At 42.2% G+C, this 25,807-nt stretch overlaps 1 protein-coding gene across 1 annotated transcript in view; it reads left to right on the forward strand.

The window, feature by feature from the left end:
* The window catches only part of galntl6 (polypeptide N-acetylgalactosaminyltransferase like 6), an 836,827-nt gene extending 811,274 nt beyond the window's left edge, over positions 1–25,553 (forward strand). The window contains exons 10-12 of the mRNA XM_060926560.1: positions 13,670–13,786; positions 21,057–21,206; positions 25,386–25,553. Of these exons, the coding sequence (XP_060782543.1) occupies positions 13,670–13,786; positions 21,057–21,206; positions 25,386–25,553 (435 nt within the window). The remainder of the gene's footprint in view (positions 1–13,669; positions 13,787–21,056; positions 21,207–25,385) is intronic.
* Positions 25,554–25,807: the final 254 nt, after the last annotated feature.

Raw genomic sequence — 25,807 nt, forward strand, 5'->3', positions numbered from 1 at the left:
TTCTCCCCGTGTCCGCGTGGGTTTCCTCCGGGTGCTCCGGTTTCCCCCACAGTCCAAAGACATGCAGGTTAGGTTAACTGGTGACTCTAAATTGACCGTAGGTGTGAATGTGAGTGTGAATGGTTGTCTGTGTCTATGTGTCAGCCCTGTGATGACCTGGCGACTTGTCCAGGGTGTACCCCGACTTTCGCCCATAGTCAGCTGGGATAGGCTCCAGCTTGCCTGCGACCCTGTAGAAGGATAAAGCGGCTAGAGATAATGAGATGAGATAATATAATATAATATAACATAATATAATATAATATGGGGCGGCACGGTGGTGTAGTGGTTAGCGCTGTCGCCTCACAGCAAGAAGGTCCGGGTTCGAGCCCCGTGGCCGGCAAGGGCCTTTCTGTGTAGAGTTTGCATGTTCTCCCCGTGTCCGCGTGGGTTTCCTCCGGGTGCTCCGGTTTCCCCCACAGTCCAAAGACATGCAGGTTAGGTTAACTGGTGACTCTAAATTGACCGTAGGTGTGAATGTGAGTGTGAATGGTTGTCTGTGTCTATGTGTCGGCCCTGTGATGACCTGGCGACTTGTCCAGGGTGTACCCCGACTTTCGCCCATAGTCAGCTGGGATAGGCTCCAGCTTGCCTGCGACCCTGTAGAAGGATAAAGCGGCTAGAGATAATGAGATGAGATAATATAATATAATATAACATAATATAATATAATATGGGGCGGCACGGTGGTGTAGTGGTTAGCGCTGTCGCCTCACAGCAAGAAGGTCCGGGTTCGAGCCCCGTGGCCGGCAAGGGCCTTTCTGTGTAGAGTTTGCATGTTCTCCCCGTGTCCGCGTGGGTTTCCTCCGGGTGCTCCGGTTTCCCCCACAGTCCAAAGACATGCAGGTTAGGTTAACTGGTGACTCTAAATTGACCGTAGGTGTGAATGTGAGTGTGAATGGTTGTCTGTGTCTGTGTCAGCCCTGTGATGACCTGGCGACTTGTCCAGGGTGTACCCCGCCTTTCGCCCGTAGTCAGCTGGGATAGGCTTCAGCTCGCCTGCGACCCTGTAGAACAGGATAAAGCGGTTAGTGATAATGAGATGAGATATACAAAATGAACATAAATACACTTCGAAGAAACCTTTATTTGTCACATGCACACTTCAAGCACAGTGATATTCATCCTCTGCATTTAACCCATCTGAAGCAGTGAACACACACACTCAGAGCAGTGGGCAGCCACACCAGAGCACCCGGGGAGCAGTCAGGGGTCAGGTACCTGGCTCAAGGGCACCTCAGCCCAAGGCCGCCCCACGTTAACCTAACTGCATGTCTTTGGACTGTGGGGGAAACCGGAGCACCCGGAGGAAACCCACGCAGACATGGGGAGAACATGCAAACTCCGTACAGAAAGGCCCTTGCCAGCTGCTGGGCTCGAACCCGGAACCTTCTTGCTGTGAGGCGGCCGTGCTAACCACTACACCACCGTGCCGCCCTAACAGAAACGATATGGAAATCAAGCAATATGTACAGATTGTGGATTGAATCGAAAAACAATGTATTTCACATGTCCTGTCTCAGACTGTGGAAATATCAGAGTTCAATAAGTTTATTGCAGTTGAAAGGAAACTGTTTTTAAGTCTGTTGGTGTATGTGCGTGTAGATCCGAAGCGCCTGCCTGATGGGAGGAGCTTAAACAAGTGATGTGCGGGGTGAGTGACGTCCTTAATAATATGTTTGGCCCTTCTGACACAGCGAGTGTTGTGTAGCAGATCCAGAGATGGCAACTCTGTGCCAACAATGTCCTGCACTGTTCTCACAACATGCTGTAGGGCTTTTCTGGCAGCTTTGGTGCAGCTGCTGTACCAGACGGTCATACAGTTTGTTAATATACAGTACTTTCTATGGTGCACATATAGAAATTGACCAGCAGCTTCTGAGGGAGGTTGACTCTCCTTAATCTCCTCAGAAAGTAGAGTCGTTGTTGTGCTTTGCCTACTACCACTGAGGTGTTATCAGTCCAGGAGAGGTGATGGTCACGCCCAAGCTGGAGACTCTCTCCACAGCCTCTGCTCTGATGGTTCCTGGGCTGGGTGCTGTCTTTTTGAAGGTCCTGAAGTCCACAGTGGTCTTCTTGGTGTTCAAGACCAAGGTTTTAGGTTGCAGTTTTAAATTGTGCATGAAGCAGGTTCATGGAGACGCAGAGTAACTGTTCCTCATTTACAGGGTGCCATTACTTTTGTCTTACTTGAATGCTTCGTTTATTTGTACGAGTTTATAGATTTGTTATGGATTGCTTTCACTTAAGTCAGTAAAATATTTGTTCGTGCACGTAATTGAAATAAATAAATGACATTTCAACTTAGCGATAATCTGTGTATAAAATCGCAGGAACTCACCACTGGATATACGATTTGAAGCAGATGAATCAAGGTTTACGTCAGCGCTTAAATTTACCGATACGTAAATTTAGTATAAATATGGAGGTGATTATCAAAAATCATGCACTGATTGGTCGAGAAATTCAGACTTTCTTGATAATCATCTCGAGCGACTCGGCAAAATGGCGTGCGATCGCTTCGTCACTGTAAGTGAGGAAGAATTACACATGATGAAAGAAAACGCTGTTCCTAAAAGCACTGAAGATGCTACAAAGTTTGGTCTAAAAGTATTCAAAGGAAGGTGGGGTTGTGATTTATTTTATCGATTTCAAAACGAAGTGTTTTATGTGACTCGGCGTAGATAAGTGACGCAAGTCTGCGCCGCAAAGTTATTACATTTGCGTGTCGCTTTTGAAGTTGAAATAATCTGATTTTTAAAAAATAATCACCTGTGTATTTATACGAAAACAATTACCCTCCACAGGCTCAGTGAATAATTGTTAATTACAAACTTGGGTGCAAAAGATAGGATAGAAAACTTTTTAGTACCTAACTGGATTTTTATGATCACCACGTTTCTTGTGTAAATCCCCTTGCAAATGATTCATGAGCTGATTCATTTGAACAGTATTTGATTCAGTAGCATCTGTGACACACCAGCGCAGAGAAGAGTGTGAAAATTAAAATGATTCCGAAATAGACTTGTTAGCTGTTTGTTCCAAGGATGAAGTATCCACTGGGCGAACTACAGCTGCGCCAAAATCATATTAAATCATGATTTTCGAATCATCGATTCGCTTTAATTTGATTCAGGAACAGAGTCATTCCTGCAGCATTTGCACTCAGGGGATAGCACCAGTACACTTCGCTTCGTTCATCACGCTGATCAGTGCGTAAACGTGTTGTACCACATGGCCTCATGCACACATCTGAAGCGAATGTCGGAAAGTTGGGTGTGGGGTTTAAAACGACGCTGCGGTGTTAAGGAATAGGCCTACAGTAAATTTGTCTTCAATAAATGTTGAACTCAGTTTGCTGAATATGAAATATTAAATATTCAACAAATTATTAAATGACTGACGAAGAAATGAACGAACGGAGCGAGTGAGTCACGCATCGTCTCGCTCAAAACTCTCCAGCAACACATTACACACACAGCGCAAGTTTATCAAAACCCATTTTCACCCACAAGAGGCAAAAGCACACGAAACAAAGCCATGACTAATTACTGAAGCAGCCGTTATTATCGCTGGGGTCGTTTTTACTCGAGAAGAACACAGCGCACCTGCACACAGAAAACTCATATTATAAATGTGTTTTTTTTTTATACACGGAGCTGTTCATTTTGCTCAGGATTTCAGCTGCTGAAGGAAAACGTTGCACAAAATGATTCAAGACTCCAGTCAAACGCCAGAGCGTTGGAGTTTAATACTGTACATATACAGTACACATGGCGTTCCTGACAAAACCGGTCAGAGAAATGTTAAATCGGTTCAAAATTTCATCAATTATCTCGTACGAATTGTACAGCAGGCTGTGGAATGTGATCTCCTGAAGGGATCTTGGTGAAAAGATTGTACAAACAGAAAATTATTGCATGTGCATGATGATATTGCATTTTCCGTCCTTTTTTTTCTTAAAGAAAATCATGATGTAATGATATCATGTGCACACCAGTTACTTTCCTGTTTTCTTAAAAAAGAAAAAAACTCACATATACCGTACACAAGTTTTCATGTTGTACGAGGGGTTTGTTTGTTTGTTTGTTTGTTTGTTTGTTTGTTTGTTTGTTTGTTTGTTTCAAAAGAAAAGGACACATAATTTTTTAGGTAATTATCACGTGCAACACTTACTGTTGTGCGCACCACTTTCTTTCACATTTTCTTCAAGAACAAAAAACAATCTCAGGAAAACGACATTTATTTTGACAATGACATAATTTTTCATTTTCATAAATTTTTTTTTTTTTTAGTATGTCTGTTTTGGGGATTTTTTTTGTTTGTTTGTTCTGTTTTTTTTTTTGTTTTGTTTTTGCCAAAAACACTATCAGGGACTCCATAATACATATATATATAATTTACCAGTTGGGAGGTCCGTATGGTGAAATACCGTGACCGAGGTCTTGAAAGTACTGAGCGAGGCCCTCTGGGCCGAGGTCAGTATTCAAGGCCGAGGTCACGGTATTTCACCATACGGACCGACCTTAAGCTGGTAAATAATATATTAATTTTTTTCTTTACCAAATTCTAACAGAAAACGAGAGCGCCCGAAAGGGAAAACCGAGCCGAGCCGCCATTTTGAATCCTCATTCACGGCTGTAATGCAAATGGCTTCCTCCTCGGTATACAAGTGCACTTCCATGGCAGGAAAACAACTACATTTTGCCGCCTATGTAGTTCCCTATTTATACAAAATTGAGTCATTCAGGATTCAGCCATGTTTTTGCTCAGCGTTAGCAAGTTACAGGTTTTTAGCTTTCTCCTGAAATGTTTTCTTTTATTTCTTCTTCCTCAGGGTAGTAAAACTCGCTTTCGCTGTGAACACTGTCGTTATCGCTATCCATGCTGTAAAATTAATGCTATTCTCCTGAGAAATGCTGGCAAACATTTATAAGATTTTTGATAAAAATCTTATAAATAAATCTTATAAAAAAAGATAAACGTTGACAAAAATTGCTACTGTATTTGTTGTTGTTGTGAACGAGCGAATCGCCAGAGGTCTGTAACCAGGGTCCGTAACTGGGGTCCGTACCGTAGGATACGGACCCGCTTGCCAGCCAATCAGAGCACAGGATTTGATGGAAACCGGACCGTGAAAAAAATAAAATAGTTTATTGCCTTCTCACCAGAAAAAAGAAAAATGGGTCATTATCATGTTATAGCATGTAATGTTTGCTGTTATAACAAATGATTTTTCATGTTATACCAAGATATAACATGTTATAACAAGATATTTTCATGTTATTACGACATACGAATGACAAACAATTTCCCACCTTGGGATCAATAAAGTAAATCTATCTATCTATCTATCTATCTATCTATCTATCTATCTATCTATCTATCTATCTAGATTGTAATTAATTTGTAACAGACGCGAGATGGACAATCGTAACAGAAGTAATGTAACAGACATCATTTTGGAACTCATAGGCTTGACTTTGGCATATAAATATGTTTTTATTACATCTCAGAAAATTAAAGTTATCTTTTAACATATCATTCATTAAAGATTACATGTTTTGTGACCTGATGGTAAAAAAAGAAATGGTTTTAGGTGAATAAGTTCATGTCCCCATTTCAGTACCCATAAGCGTGGAATCACTCATATATAAAATATAATAAATTTATTTTCCTTAATCCGCACTATTTTGATCAAAGAATACAGCAGGGCAAGCATGGCAGCAGACATTTTGATTCAAGAGAAAATTACCCAGAATTCCGTGCACTGGGGGTCTGAGGGCTCTAGAGGACCTGGTGTGAACAGAAAGAGGACTGAGGCCCCATCAAAGCTTAACTGGACCAGAAAGAGAACCCAGTCCTCTTTGTAATAAATTCACAGTGTGAACACAAAAAGAACTGAGTTCTTTTTCTGTTGGTCCACTTTTTGGTCCACTTAAAGAGGACTGAGTCTGGTTCCTTTAAAGGGGACCAGGTGTGAAAACACCCTAAATGCAGTTAATGCTCAAGTCCAAGTCAAGTCACGAGTCCTTAAAATCAGGGCATGAGTCCTGGACTTGAGTACTACAAGGCTTCTATCTGTCTATCTAAACCTATGACATTTTCTTGTTATAACAATATAATATTTATCTTGTTATAACGTAATAAATGATTTATATTATTAGTTTATCAGGTGAAACATGTTTGAATGATGAAATGACGTGTAGACAACGGATAAACCGAGGAATACGGATTATTATCTCTACCCGAGACTAACTTATCTCCTTATAGAAGATAAATCGTATATTGTTATAAAAAAAAAGCTTCTTGTTATAACGTGATAATGATGTTGTTGTAAGTCCCTGAGTGTGGGTGGAACACTGAAGCACAGACAGGCAGGTAATGACGTTAAACACAGTCACTTTTATTTTTTCTCGCGAGCTTTTCAGCTTAAAGGGGAACTGAAGTCAGTTTTAAACTTGCTTTGTTTCTTAATGAACATGTCATTAAATTATGTTTTCGGTTTTATTAACCTTATATCGTGACTCGTATTGGCGTATTATATTACACTTATCGGCCTTTTCGGTTTTTAGCCATGTTGAATGTAGTTCGTTTGGTCCACGGCAGGCGTCGCTTATCCGCGTGATCTTCACGAGACTTGAAACGTGAAGTGTCAGCGCCGCCATTTTGAAAACTGTTGACACAGCGGTCGAATCACCATATCATTCCAGTTTAGATTAATTTCGAGATTTGCCAGCTTCATCAGTGATGAGATTATTCCATACGACTTTGAACCAACGTGGAGTAGAGAAGAGTTGGAAAGACGACAGGATAAGGACGAGTCCGTCATGCTGGTATTTGCGTCATTACTGTCGCACAATTAAAACGTGCCAGATCAGGCGGCTGGTGGGTTTTCTAAATAATAAATACGTGCATGTACGTTTGTGATAAATACATTTTATACTGAGCGCATTTGCCACATAATCCTCACTAAGGTTTCGGACAGCACTACAAAATGGCTTCCGCACTATATAGTGAGTAGGGAGCGATTTCGGACGCAGGGAAAACTTCCGGCTTGATTACGCCAGCGTTCGAAAGAGGACCTGCGTGTCTTTTGACTCAGATGACTTTGATTTCCGCTGTACGTTTTACTTCCGTCCTACGATGTCTCGCACAGGTCTCAACGAATCTCGTTTACAGCCGTTGCTCTGACATACGGACCGATATATTACAGAGCATATTTCAAACACTCACAACTTGCTACAGCAGCGACAAAATAGCGACCAAAAATGCATTCCGAAATTTAATAAAATGAGAAATAGAATTTTGAGAATAAAAAATTTGCCTTCAGTTCTCCTTTAATTGCCATCACTTTCTGATGCACGCACACAACATCAGTTGACAACAGGTGTGCTTACTTTGCCACTCATCTTCCCTGGCCCCGCCCTCCGTTCACACACTGAGGCCTGACCACACCCCTGCAGTTGTATATTGTAATAACGTGAAAATATCTTCTTAAAATATGCAACATTTTGTTATCATATAATACACTTTTCATGTTATAACGTGATACTGATCCATTCTTTGTTGTTGTTGTTGTTGTTGTTTTCCTCCTGGCGTGGCAGCAACACACCGCCATACGATAAAACATAAATTTGAATTCGAATTGAATTTTTACTGCATGAATTCTGGTTTGAGTGACAGAAAGTACAAACGTGAAGCTAAAGTGTGCAGATAAAGTCTCAGGTTTGAAGTGTGAATAACTTTTCTCTGAGCTCTGCTTCCCTCATGGCTGTCTGCCCAGTGTGTGTGTGTCTGTGTGTGTGTGTGTGTGTGTGTGTGTGGGTAGCAGCTCTAGTGTTCATTCATTATTGAGCTCTTCTTCTCCCCTGACCAGTGCACCAGAATGTCTTAACAAGAATTAAGCAAATGAGAAAGACGATCAAAAAGGCGTGAAAATAGGAAAAGGAAATGATGGGGAAAGTGCACACTCACCCTCAGGGTAATGACTGAGGGCTACTGCAGTGTGATTCACCGTGAGTCGTGATTTAAATGACTCAGAGTCTTTTTTTTCCCCCCCCCCCGTTCGTATTTTATCCAGATGTTTCCATTTCTGATGAGTGATGTGTGTTCCTGGGTTCTGTCAGGTGTGGACCTGTCGCAGTTCTATCACACACTGTGTCGCTTCAAGGAGTCTTCATTCGTTCAAACATTTGACTGAGGAATATGGAGTGAAGAACAAATTCTACCGCATTACCCAAAATCCCACAAGGATTTTGTTCTCCGTCTCTCTCAGACCACAACTACAAACTCGCTGACCCACGTTCCAGCAACCAAACCCATGTCCACCACTGCGCTAGTCAATATATCGTAAATAATCTTATCTCTTATTGAACGTCGTCCACGTCCTGTGTAATGTTTGTGCTTTTCCAGAGGTGGACAAAGTACCCAACTTCATTACTTAAAGGAGATACGGAGAACCTTTATTTATTTTTTAAAGATATTTTTTTGGGCTTTTTTCACCTTTATTGAACAGGACAGGAAATGAGTGGGTGGGAGAGAGAGATGGGGAGGGATCAGGAAACGACCTCAGGTTGGAATCGAACCCGGGTCCCCGGATTTATGGTATGGCGCCTTAGCCACCTGAGCCACGACGTCCCCAAGGAGTGTCCTAGACGGCCTTCTCTCACCGCCTCCTGCATACGCCAGTGCGAAGAAGAAGACATATTTACTTAGTCACTTTAGTAGGAATACCTGTGAACTTTCATGCTCACTCGTGCAACGATCCAATCAGCCAGTCATGTGGCAGCAGCACAACACATCAAGTGTTGCCAGGCAAAACAAACCTCGCCTGGTAGCACTTATGATGAATATGAAGGAAGATATCGTGGGAAAAAAAATAGGTACTCGATGGGGGGCGGCATGGTGGTGTAGTGGTTAGCGCTGTCGCCTCACAGCAAGAAGGTCTGGGTTCGAGCCCCGTGGCCGGCGAGGGCCTTTCTGTGCAGAGTTTGCATGTTCTCCCCGTGTCCGCGTGGGTTTCCTCCGGGTGCTCCGGTTTCCCCCACAGTCCAAAGACATGCAGGTTAGGTTAACTGGTGACTCTAAATTGAGCGTAGGTGTGAATGTGAGTGTGAATGGTTGTCTGTGTCTATGTGTCAGCCCTGTGATGACCTGGCGACTTGTCCAGGGTGTACCCCGCCTTTCGCCCGTAGTCAGCTGGGATAGGCTCCAGCTTGCCTGCGACCCTGTAGAACAGGATAAAGCGGCTACAGATAATGAGATGAGACTATTATATATTTATATATGTCTTCATTTAGAAGAGTACTGGCTCCTGTAGGAGAAAGATTTCATAAGCTGCACACATGGAATCGGCTAAGCAGGGTTGTATATTTGCAGTATTTAATGTGTTTGACAGGTCCCAAGATCTCAAGCCCTGACACGCCGTATATCCCTTGATACATGTGAAGTAAGTGTATTATCGCCCAGCGCGTTCGTGTTGTTTACTTTCGTGCGTGTCAATAAATAACATTCGTGTACCACACGGACACAGGAACACCTAATTTAGAGTATAGTCTCTCTTATTTCTTACCCTGGCAACAGTCAACTTGTGAATTGCCGATTTTCTTGGTCTTTTTCTCGGCTCTGCTTGGTCCTCGGATTTTTCCGGGAGCCTCACACGAAGCGCTTCCATTTCTCTTTCATTGTCCGGTCTTTTGGAAAACGATGAGTACTAATCCCATCAAGATTGGTGTTGCTACACCCTCGTACGATACATCTGTTAACCATTTTAATAATTACGTGATAACGTTGAAGAAATTTGCAGAAAGCCACCAGGTCGTTTTCTCATAAACAAACCAGCGCTGACGTAGGATTCAGAAGGAGGCGTCCCGCACGCGACGTCACGAAAATCAATGTTTCCTGGCAAATCCAAATGCTGATTTTTTTCAGAGGCGGACCAATTCGCCTCAAATGCCTTGATTTCAACTGAATTTTTCTGGTATTACGCAAGGTAAAAAAAAAATTGCACAAAATGCAAAATGTGACAGATAATTGACCAAAGTTTAATATAAAATAAGAGGATTACATTGATCTTGCTCCTAAATATACCCGAGATATGCCCTTTAACACCTTAAAAATGAAGAAATACCTCGACTTTCTTCTTCCAAACATCTCTGAAACCAGTTGAACAAACAGCAGTATACCCGACATAAAGATGTAAAACTAATCAATAATCGATTCAGTTTGTAATCAGAAGGCAGCTGTTAAAATATCAAATAATGGAAGAATGCTGTAAATGTACCCCGAGTGAGATTTGTACGTTTTCAGAATAAAAACTTACCAAATGTGATGCTGTGAAGGCTTTTCCCAGGCCACCACACAAACGCAGTTGATTAGCGTGCTTAACAATCGGCTTGAATGAATTAGTCCAATTTAGACTTTTTCACACTGAGCACTGGGCTGTAGAGCTCATATGTTCATTACAGTGAGTGTTCATCAGTCTGCGTTAAAGATTGTAGATCCATATGGTGAGGATGGGGGGCAGCGGGGGGGGGGGGGGGGGGGGGGATAGCACTCATCCAACTCGAGTTATTTATCGTGCAAATACAGCGCAGACAGATCTGAGGATGGATTTGTTTAAATTCTTCTGATTGCATCCTTCTTTCTCTCACACATATACAGTACATAAAAGGAGTGTGTGTGTATAGGATGGATGGATGGATGGATGGAAGTCATCTAGAAATCTGGTTTGATAGATAGATAGATAGATAGATAGATAGATAGATAGATAGATAGATAGATAGATAGATAGATAGAAACATGTAATAGCTACATAGCTAGAAATACAGATACAGTATATAGATAGTTTGCTGATGGGTGGATGGAAAAAACAAGCTCGCTAAAACATACGTAATAGCTATATAGCTACAAACACAGATATCTATATTAACAAATATAGATAGATAGAGGGAGAGAGAGAGAGAGAGAGAGAGAGAGAGAGAGAGAGAGAGAGATAAACTAGCTAGAAATAAGTAATAGCTACATAGATGAGTGGATGGATAGATGGATGGACAGATGGGTAGATAGGCCAGCTAGAAACATGTAATAGCTATATAGTTACAAATACAGATATGTAGATAGCTTATAGATGGATGGATGGATGGATGGATGGATGGATGGATGGATTGTGAGAGAGAGAGAGAGAGAGAGAGAGAGAGAGAGAGAGAGAAGCTAGCTAGAAACATGTAATAGCTACATAGCTAGAAAGACAGATACAGTATATAAATAGATTACTGATGGATGGATGGATGGATGGATGGATGGATGGATGGATGGATGGAAAAAACAAGCTCGCTAAAAACATGCAATAGTTATATAGCTACAAGCAAAGATGCAGTGCTGAGCGTAAATGAGTGCACCCCCTTTGAAAAGTAACATTTTAAACAATATCTCAATGAACACAAACAATTTCCAAAATGTTGACGAGACAAAGTTTAATATAACATCTGTTTAACTTATAACGTGAAAGTAAGGTTAATAATATAAACTTAGATTACACATTTTCAGTTTTACTCAAATTAGGGTGGTGCAAAAATGAGTACACCCTACAACAAAAACTACTACATCTAGTACTTTGTATGGCCTCCATGATTTTTAATGACAGCACCAAGTCTTCTAGGCATGGAATGAACAAGTTGGCGACATTTTGCAACATCAATCTTTTTCCATTCTTCAACAACGACCTCTTTTAGTGACTGGATGCTGGATGGAGAGTGATGCTCAACTTGTCTCTTCAGAATTCCCCATAGGTGTTCGATTGGGTTCAGATCAGGAGACATACTTGGCCACTGAATCACTTTCACCCTGTTCTTCTTCAGAAATCCAACAGTGGCCTTAGATGTGTGTTTAGGATCATTGTCATGTTGGAAAAGTGCACGACGACCAAGGGCACGGAGTGATGGTAGCATCTTCTCTTTCAGTATAGAGCAATACATCTGTGAATTCATGATGCCATCAATGAAATGCAGCTCCCCGACACCAGCAGCACTCATGCAGCCCCACATAAGGACGCTGCCACCACCATGTTTCACTGTAGGCACCAGGCATTTTTCTTTGTATTCCTCACCTTTGCGACACCGTACAGTTTTGAAGCCATCAGTTCCAAAAACATTTATCTTGGTCTCATCACTCCAGAGTATAGAGTCCCAGTAGTCTTCATCTTTGTCAGCATGGGCCCTGGCAAACTCTAGGCGGGCTTTTTTGTGCCTGGGCTTTAGGAGAGGCTTCTTTCGTGGACGGCATCCATGCATGCCATTCCTCTGCAGTGTACGCCGTATTGTGTCACGGGAAATAGTCACCCCAGTTTGGCTTTCTACTTCTTTAGATAACTGCAGTGAACTTGCATGCCGATTTTCTTCAACCCTTCTCATCAGAAGACGCTCCTGTCGAGGTGTTAACTTCCGTGGACGACCTGGACGTCTCTGTGAGATGGTCGCAGTTCCATCTTTCTTAAATTTTTGTACCACTTTTGCTACAGTATTCTGACTGATAAGTAAAGCTTTGCTGATCTTCTTGTAGCCTTCACCTTTGTAGTGTAAAGAAATTATTTTCTTTGGGGAATTCTGAAGAGACAAGTTGAGCATCACTCTCCATCCAGCATCCAGTCACTAAAAGAGGTCGTTGTTGAAGAATGGAAAAAGATTGACGTTGCAAAATGTCACCAGCTTGTTCATTCCATGCCTAGAAGACTTGGTGCTGTCATTAAAAATCATGGAGGCCATACAAAGTACTAGATGTAGTAGTTTTTGTTGTGGGGTGTACTCATTTTTGCACCACCCTAATTTGAGTAAAACTGAAAAATGTGTAATCTAAGTTTATATTATTAACCTTACTTTCACGTTATAAGTTAAACAGATGTTATATTAAACTTTGTCTCGTCAACATTTTGGAAATTTGTTTGTGTTCATTGAGATATTGTTTAAAATGTTACTTTTCAAAGGGGGTGCACTCATTTACGCTCAGCACTGTATCTATATTTACAGATAGATAGAGAGAGAGAGAGAGAGAGAGAGAGATAAGCTCGAAACATGTAATAGTTACTGTACATTGCTAGAAATACAGATACAGTATATAGATAGCTTACTGATGGATGGATGGATGGATGGATGGATGGATGGATGGATGGATGGATGGAAAAAATAAGCTAGCTAGAAACCTATGTAATAGCTATATAGCTACAAATATAGATATGTAGATAGCTTGTGGATAGATGGATATTAAGAGAGAGAGAAAGAGACTAGCAGGAAACATATGTAATAGCTACAGAGCTAGAAATAAAGATATGTAGATAGCTTGCTAATGACAGACAGACGGAAAAAATAAGCTCGCTAGAAACATACAGATATGTAGATGATGGTGAATGGATATAGATAGATAGATAGATAGATAGATAGATAGATAGATAGATAGATAGATAGATAGATAGATAGATAGATAGATAGATGTTTTCTACAAAGGTTATATAGATAAACAGACTAATATATATCTATTCATTATTCTGATGCATATACAAAGCCTGCATCTCATTCTGTGTGTGTGTGTGTGTGTGTGTGTGTGTGTGTGTGTGTGTGTGTGTGTGTGTGTGCAGATCCGCAACGCAGCATCAGGGTTGTGTATGGACACCAAACACGGCTCGACAGGAACAGAGCTCCGTTTGGACAGCTGCCTGAAAGAGGGAGCGGAGAGAACCTGGGCACACGAACAGGTGACGCAGCACTTCTCATTCAGACAGTCCATCAATCAACACACACTTCGTTAACACCGTGTTACTGCTGAATCCTGAGCCCTCAGTTCTGGAGCCCAATCACTGCGTTACTTACAGTTTCATACAGTTTCAGAGAAACCACAAAGCGTAAACTCCTCGACCCTGAAGACTTTCCCATCTCAGACGTTACAGCTTTACAAAAGCCCTGCCACTGGAGACTCCTTCCATAAATGTTAGCCTTAGATTGTCTGGCACATCCACCATGCAAGTCCCTTTGAATAACCTGTTACTGTAGAAACAATAACAAGTAATAATTAGAGCGAGTGCATTAATATAACCCTGTGAGTTGGAGCTGCACTACTCTCAGAGTTATCCTGTGAAAAACACCGTGTGATAAATATTTCTAACAATCTCATAATAAGTCATACACAGAGAAATATTCCTGCAGTATATTGAAGATATTTTCATTATTTTTTTTCTTTTTATTATTACAGTGAGCTCATAGTCGTTATACAGGGTGGAGTTCGGTACACAGGCAGAGTGGGTTAAATAAGGCACATCCAGAAAACCAGAGTAATGTGGCATAAACACTCGACATGATCTAGCAAAGACGGCGAAACAAAGAGGGATTTAATGGAATAAACTAATGAGAGGTACAAACAGACAGCTGACAACAATCAAGAAAATGAACCAAATCAACAAGCGAACAAACAGGTCGTGACTGAAGCAGCATCCAGCATCCATTATGATTACACATACAGGACACTTTCTGCATGGAATAAAAACGTGTTCTATTCCTTTCTAGCGGGTTTCATTCATTTGGTTTGATAGCATGCAATATTGTTCACATATCGCTTATCCTACGTGCATTACATCACTCTACCCAATGGAGAATGAGCGTTGAATATGGGTTACGATATTGCATGGTTGTCAGGACAACATGACGTCACATGTCAGAGACTTAAAACTTCCATGCTAGCGAGCGACTGGGACAATTTGTAAACAAACATGGCCGCCAGGTTCGCTTTGTTAAATACACAAGATTTTGAGAGAATTTTGAAAGAGAAAGACGCGTTGAACACCCGAAAGGAATGTGTATGGATAATAATAATAATAATAGTAGTAGTAGTAGTAATATCCGCTAGTATTTTTCGTGGTATATCAGATATATTCCATTCAGCTACTCGTCTTCAACTCATTCAGTATCATGCTAGCTGAAGGGAATATATCTGATATACCACTCAACGCCAGCCAATATTATTTAATGATTATACATACAGGCCACTTTTTCGATGGAATAAAAGCATGTTCTATTCCCTTCTAGCAGGTTTCAGTCATTTGGTTTGATAGGATGCAATATTGTTCGCATATCGCTTATCCTACGTGTATTACGTCACTCTACCCAATGGAGAATGAGCGTTGAATATGGTTTACGATATTGCACGGTTGTCAAGACAACATAATGTCACACATCGGAGACATAAAACTTCTGCGCTAGCGAGCGACTGTGACAATTTGTAAACAAACCTGGCCGCCGGGTTTGCTTCGTTAAATACGGAAGATTTTGAGAGAATTTTGAAAGAGAAAGACACGTTGAACACCCGAAAGTAATGTGTAATAATAAGAATAATATCCGCTAGTATTTTTCATGGTATATCAGAGATATTCCATTCAGCTACTTGTCTTCAACTCGTTCAATATCATGCTAGCTGAATGGAATCTATCTGATATCCCACTCAACACCAGCCAATATTATTTAATGATTATCCATACAGGCCACTTTTTCGATGGAATAAAAGCATGTTCTATTCCCTTCTAGCAGGTTTCAGTCATTTGGTTTGATAGGATGCAATATTGTTCGCATATCGCTTATCCTACGTGTATTACGTCACTCTACCCAATGGAGAATGAGCGTTGAATATGGTTTACGATATTGCATGGTTGTCAAGACAACATAATGTCACACATCAGAGACGTAAAACTTCTGCGCTAGCGAGCGACTGTAACAATTTGTAAACAAACATGGCCGCCAGGTTTGCTTCGTTAAATACAGAAGATTTTGAGAGAATTTTGAAAGAGAAAGACGAGTTGAACACTCGAAAGTAATGTATAATAATAAGAATAATATCCGCTAGTATTTTTCATGGTATATCAGAGATATTCCATTCAGCTACTCGTCTTCAACTCGTTCAATATCATGCTAGCTGAATGGAATATATCTGATATACCACTCAACACCAGCCAATATTATTTAATGATTATACATATAGGCCACTTTTTCGATGGAATAAAAGCATGTTCTATTCCCTTCTAGCAGGTTTCAGTCATTTGGTTTGATAGGATGCAATATTGTTCGCATATCGCTTATCCTACGTGTATTACGTCACTCTACCCAATGGAGAATGAGCGTTGAATATGGTTTACGATATTGCACGGTTGTCAAGACAACATAATGTCACACATCGGAGACATAAAACTTCCACGCTAGCGAGCGACTGTGACAATTTGTAAGCAAACATGGCCGCCAGGTTTGCTTCGTTAAATACGGAAGATTTTGAGAGAATTTTGAAAGAGAAAGACGCGTTGAACACCCAACATTCAGCTACTCATCTTCGACTCGTTCAATATCATGCTAGCTGAATGGAATATATCCGATATACCACTCAACGCCAGCCAATATTATTTAAATCTTGCTTTTCATTTCGATTTTATTTTAATGACCTGTTTGGGGTAAATGTCCAGAAAGTCTTACACAAGGACTTGTTGGTTTTTAATGGAGAGAGAGTGAGAGAGAGAGAGACGCTATATCAAGAAGCTGTGTTGGTTTATTAACATGAAGTGTTACTTCTAGCTTGAAACACTTTTGTGTAAAAAGAACCTTGGCCCATATATATTTTTGTCCCAGAGTGAATATAGAGCACTTAAGAGAAGGCAGGAATAAATGAGACACTGGACTGAATATTCACTTCCTCGGGAGTGCTCTGGAAATACACCATGACATCCTGCTACGTAAACAGTCAGACCATGACAAACTAAAAACAAATTTGACTAAAAAAAAAACACAATATGGCCAATATTTTTACATTTCAAACTGAAAGAAACTCAGACGTATTGCGGTGCTTGTTGTTGTCGCATCAGAATCAGTTGTACGACAGATTTTGAGTGGGTCAGATAATATAATTGGTTCACACAAAATATAGTGTGACATACTCTGTGTCCGAAATCACTCACTCGTTCACTACTCCCTACTCGCTGTCTAGGGCAGGGGTTTTCAAAGTGTGGGAGAGTCAGCCCCCCCTCGGAGAGCAAATAAACCACCGCGCCCCCCCTTACAATTTTTGTTGTTGCTATACTTAATGTTCCATTCGTATTTTTAAAAAATGGTTGTAGTACACATTATTTTTTTCTTTTTCACATTTTAAACATCTGTGCTTTTTAAAACATCTTGTTTTACACATTTTAAACATCTCATAGCATCGTTAGCTAGCACCTCTTGCCAGACAACACACTGTGGCAGTGGAGCATCTTCAGATCCAGTCCATGAAAATCCAAACTTTAAATAATCGTGGTCATGCTTCCTTCTTTTTCCAGTCCCCCCAGGATTCCGCGGGCCTTTTTTGTGATTGTTGTGGGCTAAAATGTCTGATGTTGCGGGGGTTTTCCAAAAAAAAATTGTGATGAAAGTTGCGGTGTTTTTTAGGTTTTTGTTGCGATTACATTGCGGGAGGAAGTGAAAGTTGCGAGAAATTGTTGCGATTTTCTCTTTTTGTGATTAAAATTGAGTGATATGTTAAATATTAAGTTATTACTGAAAAACAAAGACACTGAGAAATGGTCCTATAAACAACTTTACCAATATAAAAGATTACCAGGACTACAAAAATGCAGAAAAATAGGCTTTACTTATCCAAATGCTCCTGTTGGTTCTAAAGTTAAAGTGCAGAGAACCTCACAGCACAACATGAAGTTACCTTAAAATATAATATAAATGCCTCAGCTTTCATGTAAGAAAAAAAAAAAACTATTAATACTAGTACTGTGTGCAGGCAGTCTCTCCTGAAGACTAAATTAAACAATAATTATAAACCAATAAAATAAATGGCTCAGGCTTCATAGAAGAAAAAAAAACAATTTGAACAGAATCTCACAGTATGATGCTGAAGCTGCCTAAACAATGGAAAATAAAATACCATTTTGGCAAAAATGTTGGCATCCATTAATTTCTTGTGTTAAGTAAAAAAAAATAAAGTGCACACAGTCCTTCACTGTAAACATAACACACTTTCAGTGTTGCCAGATACTGCTGACGTTTTCCAGTCCAAAATATGTTCAAAACCCGCCAAAATGCACTTGAAACCTCCCAATCTGGCAACACTGCGCGCATGCTGCTTCTCTTGAACACACGAAAGTAAGGCGGAAGGTAGTTTGTCTACGTCACCTCAAGATGACGCCAATGATTGGTCAAATTTGCGGGAAAGTTGCGGTGATTGGATATAATTGCAACACCGCCCTGAATTCGCGGCGATTGGTTGAATTTGCGCTGAAGTTGCAAATCGCAACATCCTGGAGGCTCTGTTTTTTTGCTTGGCCCAGACTTTGTCTCGGCGGCACGGTGGTGTAGTGGTTAGCGCTGTCGCCTCACAGCAAGAAGGTCCTGGGTTCGAGCCCCGGGGCCGGCGAGGGCCTTTCTGTGCGGAGTTTGCATGTTCTCCCCGTGTCCGCGTGGGTTTCCTCCGGGTGCTCCGGTTTCCCCCACAGTCCAAAGACATGCAGGTTAGGTTAACTGGTGACTCTAAATTGACCGTAGGTGTGAATGTGAGTGTGAATGGTTGTCTGTGTCTATGTGTCAGCCCTGTGATGACCTGGCGACTTGTCCAGTGTACCCCGCCTTTCGCCCATAGTCAGCTGGGATAGGCTCCAGCTTGCCTGCGACCCTGTAGAAGGATAAAGCGGCTAGAGATAATGAGATGAGACTTTGTCTCCTCACTCACTGTAGCTTTAGGTACTAAAAATCGATCCATTTTGTCTCTCACGTTGTGCCCCCCCTGAAGAACTCTGGCGCCCCCTGGGGGGCGCGCCCCACACTTTGAAAAGCCCTGGTCTAGGGAATTACTATAAAGAGGGCGATATGTTGAGCTCATTGGTAAAATGAAAACACACTTTCGGACTCTACTCTGTCATGCCGTTATTTACGTCATTACTGTCACACAATTAAAACGTGCCAGATCAGTCGGCTGGTGGGTTTTCATTCAAAATAATCAATACGTTGTGATAAATCTATATCATACTGAGCGTATTTCCCACATTAATCAATACAAAGTGCTTTGCTGTACTCTGCTGCGTCTTTCAGTTCTTTTAAATCAAGACAGAATACTTTCTTTCTCCTTTGCCGCTGCCTTTTATTAAATCAAATTTGAGGCTTTTGATTAATTCCTCACTCTGCAGTGTAACTTTTATTCTTGTATTTTATCTGTCTTATTATATAGAAATGGGTTCCATCCGTCCGTCTGGTCACGTTTTCATTTCCGGGCCACATCTTTAAAACTACTGAAGATATCTTCATGAAACTTTGTATACATATCAAGCAACATGTGAACCGGTGCCTTTTGCTATTTTGGATTTTTGGAAAAAATAAGTATTTTGCTCATTTCCGGAGCATATATCCAAAACTATTCATGATACGGATTTGAAACTTGGTATACATGTTAACAAGGTGATGTACGGTAGATGTGCCTTTTCATACTAAGAAATGTGAGAAAAGAAGAATCCAGTCAGTTAAGATGAGATGCTACAGAACCATCCTAGGCATCTCCTACCTGGACCATGTCACCAACGAAGAAGTCCGCAACACCATCTCACAGAACATCGGCAGACATGAAGACCTTCTCACCACAGTCAAAAAGAGAAAACTCAGATGGTACGGACATGTAACCAGATCCAGCAACAGCCTTTCCAAAGGTCATCCTACAAGGCACCGTCCAGGGCCACAGAAGAAGGGGCAGGCAGAGGAAGAAATGGACCAACAACGTCACAGAGTGGACCCAAAGAAGCTTTGAGGAGACCCAGAGAATGGCACATGATCATGAGAGATGGAGAGAGCTGGTGTGCTTATCAGTACAGCGCCCCCACGACCACACCCGGTCACGGGACCGTCGACCGTCGTCGAAGTATTTACATGAAAAATAGATTTTGACGTACTTTCTAAGAGCAATGTTGGTTTCCGGAGCGTATATCCAAAACTATTCATGATACGGATTTGAAACTTGGTATACATGTTAACAAGGTGATGTCGATGTGCCTTTTCATACTAAGAAACGTGAGAAATTGTAATTTTTCATGTTTCCATGGAAACAATTTCAGACTTAGTCTCTCAGGTTAGTCTTAGGGGTAGGTTTTGTTTCTGGAGCAGAACTTGAAAACTATGAGTGGTACAGTCTTGAAAGTTGGTATATGTGTTGATTAAGTAATGTATATGTGCCTTTTGATACGAAGAAATGTAAGAATTTTTATCTCACCTGGTCCAAAGGTCTGGTGGGTTTATGCCATGGGCTGCTGAGGTCAGTGTAAAGAGGTGTAGGGTTGGGTTCCTGCAGCAGAACTTGGAAAATGTGACAAATAATATCTTGAAACTTGGTATATAGTTGGTATATGGGGCGGCGGGGGATATAGATGACTCTGTCTTCTTGTTCTATTTTGGCTTATTTTATTCTGTTACTATTTTTAATTGTATTGAAATGTGTATCTTCCTCCATCCAGTCACCCCAACACATTTTTTTTTCAGCGCGGCCACAATGCATGATGGGATATATTGCTTGCTTAGTGCCCATTGGTTGTACACTACTTTTCATGCTGCATTGTGGGACACTTTGAGTCCACTATATAGGGTGTAATAATCCTCACTACACTGTACATTCGGACAGCACTACAAAATGGCGAACTCACTATATAGTCCACTATACAATGAGTAGTGAGTAGGGAGTGATTTCGGACACAGGGATGGTGTAAGAAGAGAGTGAACTGAGCTACAATAACAGGCACATGGTAGTGTTGCCATGGCAGCCGAGATGTGAAGCAGGACGAGATTGTGACAGCAGCCTAAGATTCATACGCACACAGAACACACACGTATATAAAACAGTGAGCAGTCGATCAGACGCAACCACAAAACAGGAAGCGAACTCAATTACCGTGCATGTCAAATAAGGATAGTGCCGACGTGCACTTTTTATTCCTTTATCGTCAAGCGTGTGTTTTCCGGCTCTCGTTTCAGATCTTCACCTTTGGCTGGAGGGAGGACATCAGGCCTGGGGACCCTCTGCACACCAGGAAGTTGTGTTTCGATGCCATCTCTCAAAGCAGCCCTGTTACTCTGTACGACTGCCATGGCATGAGGGGCAACCAGCACTGGAGCTACCGCAGGGTAACACACACACAATATACCAACTACTTTCTTATTATTATTATTATCGTACTACGACTACGACGTGTACACTAAACCTAAGCAATTTCAAGATCCCATTTCCACTTTCAGTAGTTAGACAAGGGTCATTTCTCGCTCCGTTTTCAAGATACCTGGATGAAACTTGGCGTGCATATAAATAGTGACTGTCTGTGATCTCTATATCATGCATGATGTCACATGACATCATTGTATGACATCATAAAATGTTCAGGAATGGCTATGAACGGGACCCACCTGGTACAGTACCAGGACAAGCTCGACAAAATTCTTTCATGCCATCTTCCCTGGCCCTTATACCTTACTACTTTTTTGCACTCTTTTGACCTCTGACCTTGAGCCTTTGCCAGAAGGTCACCTATGCGTTAAATCGCTACTCCAAATTGGATACGGAGAACCTATTTGGGGGGCTTTGAAATAGTTTGCATCGGTTAGGCGATTTGACCCATTTTCACTGAACTTGACCTTGTCAATTAGGTGACTTTATAGCCAAAAGTCAGAATTTTGTCTATTTTTCATGGTCTTAGAGCGAGCCTTGCTCCTTTGCCATAGACAAACATGTTTTAATGAATATTTATAGTTTTGACCTATTGACCTTTGACCTAGGTCAATATTAGGTCACATATATTCAATAACGTATATCTCAAAAACAGAGCAAGATAAGGCCATAGTTACTATTAACCATGAATAGGAAAGGCATACGGTATATGGACTTTCATTTGGGAACATTGGTTTTGCCCTGGAGTGACCTTGACAGGTCAGGTCAGTGATCTGTGTATTTTTCACTGGCCTGCATCAAGAAATTGGTGAAAGAGAGGAACTTGGTTAATATTATTAACTATGGAAGTCTCATCTCATCTCATTATCTCTAGCCGCTTCATCCGTCTACAGGGTCGCAGGCGAGCTGGAGCCTATCCCAGCTGACTACGGGCGAAAGGCGGGGTACACCCTGGACAAGTCGCCAGGTCATCACAGGGCTGACACATAGACACAGACAACCATTCACACTCACATTCACACCTACGCTCAATTTAGAGTCACCAGTTAACCTAACCTGCATGTCTTTGGACTGTGGGGGAAACCGGAGCACCCGGAGGAAACCCACGCGGACACGGGGAGAACATGCAAACTCCGCACAGAAAGGCCCTTGCCGGCCACGGGGCTCGAACCCGGACCTTCTTGCTGTGAGGTGACAGCGCTAACCACTACACCACTGTGCTGTCCTATTATTATTATTATCCTAACATTTTTTACGATGCTATTTCTCCCTCAGTTTTCAACCAATCATCGCCAAATTTCACATGAAGAATAGCTCTGGGCTGAATTACATTGCTATGACTTTTGGTGCTGATCCGGATCACCAAACCAGAATGATCCATGAAAGACTGGCTTTTTTCCTCACCAAGCATCATTCTATATCTCTTACTGTTCCGGATCTATAGGATATGGTGACCAGACGTCCCGGTTTGTAAAAGCTAGCGCAAATCACTGTGACTTTAGTCACAGACTCTATCTAGTTATTATTATTATTATTATTATTATTATTATTATTAACCTAAGTTTTTTAGGATGCTATTTCTCCCTCAGTTTTCAACCAATCATTGCCAAATTTCACATGAAGAATACCTCTGGGTTGAATTAAGTTGCTATGACTTTTGGTGCTGATCCGGATCACTGAACCAGAATGATCCATTAAAAACAGGCTTTTTTTCAATGAGTTTTTTTTTTTTTAGGTGCAGCTTTTCCTCACTAAGTATAATTCTCTATCTCTTACTGTTCCAGATCTATAGGGTCATCCCGGTTTGTAACAGCAAGCGCAAATCACTGTGACTTTTATCACAGTCTCTAGCTATCCATCCATCCATCCATTATCTGTAACCGCTTATCCTGTGCAGACCCTGGAGAAGTTGCCAGATCATCACAGGGCTGATACACAGAGACAAACGACCATTCACATTCACACCTACGGTCAATTTAGAGCCTCCAATTACCTTAACCTGCATGTCTTTGGACTCTGTGGGAAACTGGAGCACCTGGAGGAAACCCATACAGACACAGGGAGAACATGCAAACTCCGCACAGAAAGGCCCTCGCCGGCCACTGAGCTCAAACCCAGGACCTTCTTGCTGTGAGGCGACAGCGCTAACCACTACACCACCGTGCCACCCAGTCTCTATCTCATTTATTATTATTATTATTATCTCATCTCATCTCATTATCTCTAGCCGCTTTATCCTTCTACAGGGTCGCAGGCAAGCTGGAGCCTATCCCAGCTGACTACGGGCGAAAGGCGGGGTACACCCTGGACAAGTCGCCAGGTCATCACAGGGCTGACACATAGACACAGACAACCATTCACACTCACATTCACACCTACGCTCAATTTAGAGTCACCAGTTAACCTAACCTGCATGTCTTTGGACTGTGGGGGAAACCGGAGCACCCGGAGGAAACCCACGCGGACACGGGGAGAACATGCAAACTCCGCACAGAAAGGCCCTCGCCGGCCCCGGGGCTCGAACCCAGGACCTTCTTGCTGTGAGGCGACAGCGCTAACCACTACACCACCGTGCCGCCCTATTATTATTATACTTTGAGAGAGAAATCGAAGCTGCTGAGGGACTGTTTAGAGCTGCTGTAATGTAAGGTGAGAACAGGAACTACTGTAACTTGTTTTATGGATGTGACTGTAACTCCAAACGGATAAAACGTACCTCTCATTCTTAATGGAAAAAATGTTAGCGTGATATAGGAGCAATAAAACTTTGGGATGTGCTGTTATAGGAAAATAATCAGTAGCTGTAACTGTGCTTGTTCAGACTGACTCATCATTTGATTATTTTCCTGCAACAGCATGACCACAAGGGTGTTATTACTTACGTATAGAGTATACACAGGACATGATGCATGTTACTACACTCACTTATACACTGCTGTACACAGGAGAGTCACTACAGTAATATTAGCAACATCGTACACCACACACACACACACACACACACACACGGAGTCATTTTTCTTTCATTGATTAAATGTATATAACTAGTGAGTTGGGTAAGAATGGATTTTTGCAGTAAAAGACAGAATTGAATCTTTACTGCGAAACGAGTGAATATCAACACCATGAACTCGTTTGAGCTGCTTAACGCCGGACTGTAATTACACTCCCATCCAACTCCCGCTTCACAAAGGGGACATTAAAGGGTAGAAAGATAAATAACACACCCCAGTTATCTGGTTTTATGGCGTTCCTCGGTGCAGCGTATTTTTATGTGAAATATGCGCGCCTCGCTCAGGGCGTGCTCAGTAATGTCGAGCTCTTTGTGGCACTGCTGCAGGCTTCCAGCAGGAGCAGGAGCAGGTGGATGCTTTATTACGAAGAACCCAGAGCAGCCGTGCTCTCTGCTCCGAGTGCACATTACAGCTCGCCCATAAATGATGGAGGCTGATGCCGCGCTCGTGTTCCTCCAGCCTCCCAGCAAGATAATACGAGCGAACAGCCAGCTATTTCCTCTCTCCGAGGGCACGAAGGGCCCGACTAGAGAAATCACCGTCATTGTAGGATAGGTCAATGACGGCACCACACAAAGGCAATATACACTTGAAAGGACAGAGGTGGAGGCTGGCGGCGGAGGAGCCGGAGGCGCAAGGAGCAATAAATCAACCAGGAGAGCGCAGAAGAGAGCTACAGCCCATGCCTCGAGGCGTCTTGCTCTCCTCTCCTGCCTCGTCTTCGCCTGTCTCTGCTTCCTGACATGTACTGGATATGCACACACATGGAACGCTTAGTGTAGCCTTTCCTTCCTCTCTCTCTGCACTCTTACTGGTGTTTTCACTGGGTTGATTCCCAAGCTCCCAACCTCAAACCATGAAATGAAGTGAACATTAAGGCTTAAAGAGGGGTTTTAAAAAAGAGAGAGAGAGAAGGTTTTGGGCCCCTCAGTAGCATCCCGGTAATCTGACTGAAGTGGAACAGGAGATAAGAGCAGGATTGTGCTTCTTCTTTACTGATGAGTATTTATTTGGTTATTTATGTATGTATGTATTTATTTATTTAGCCTATCTGTGTGTGTGGTTTGTCCCCCCCACCCCACCCCACCCCATTAAATTTGCCCTCTCTGTCTCCTCTCGTGGTTGCAGGATAAGTCTCTTTACCATCCAGTGAGCAGCAGTTGCATGGACTGCAGCCCTGCCGATAAGCGGATTTTCATGAACAAGTGCAATCCCGAGTCGGCGACGCAGCAGTGGCTCTTCCAGAGAGTCAACATGACCATTCTGGACAAATTCAACAGCGCCACCACTTCCTAGGACCCTCAGAAACTCAGCCAGCCAGTGGACTGGCTCCCAGAATCCTTAGCGAGGGGGGTAGATTTACTTAGTGTCTGAGTGTGGCATCCCCCCCCCATCTCCTCCCCCTCCTCCAAAACGCCCACGAGTAGTGCAGGAGCGGACGAGGAAGGGGCGGCTCGTGAGCGAGGGAATCGGGATGGGGCTGAACCTAGAAGACTGATGGGACACTGAGACGGCTGGCAGGTCAAGGAGAACCTGTTCACAGCTCCTCT

Source organism: Neoarius graeffei, chromosome 7 (genome assembly GCF_027579695.1).
Source record: "Neoarius graeffei isolate fNeoGra1 chromosome 7, fNeoGra1.pri, whole genome shotgun sequence".
NCBI classification, from domain to species: domain Eukaryota; kingdom Metazoa; phylum Chordata; class Actinopteri; order Siluriformes; family Ariidae; genus Neoarius; species Neoarius graeffei.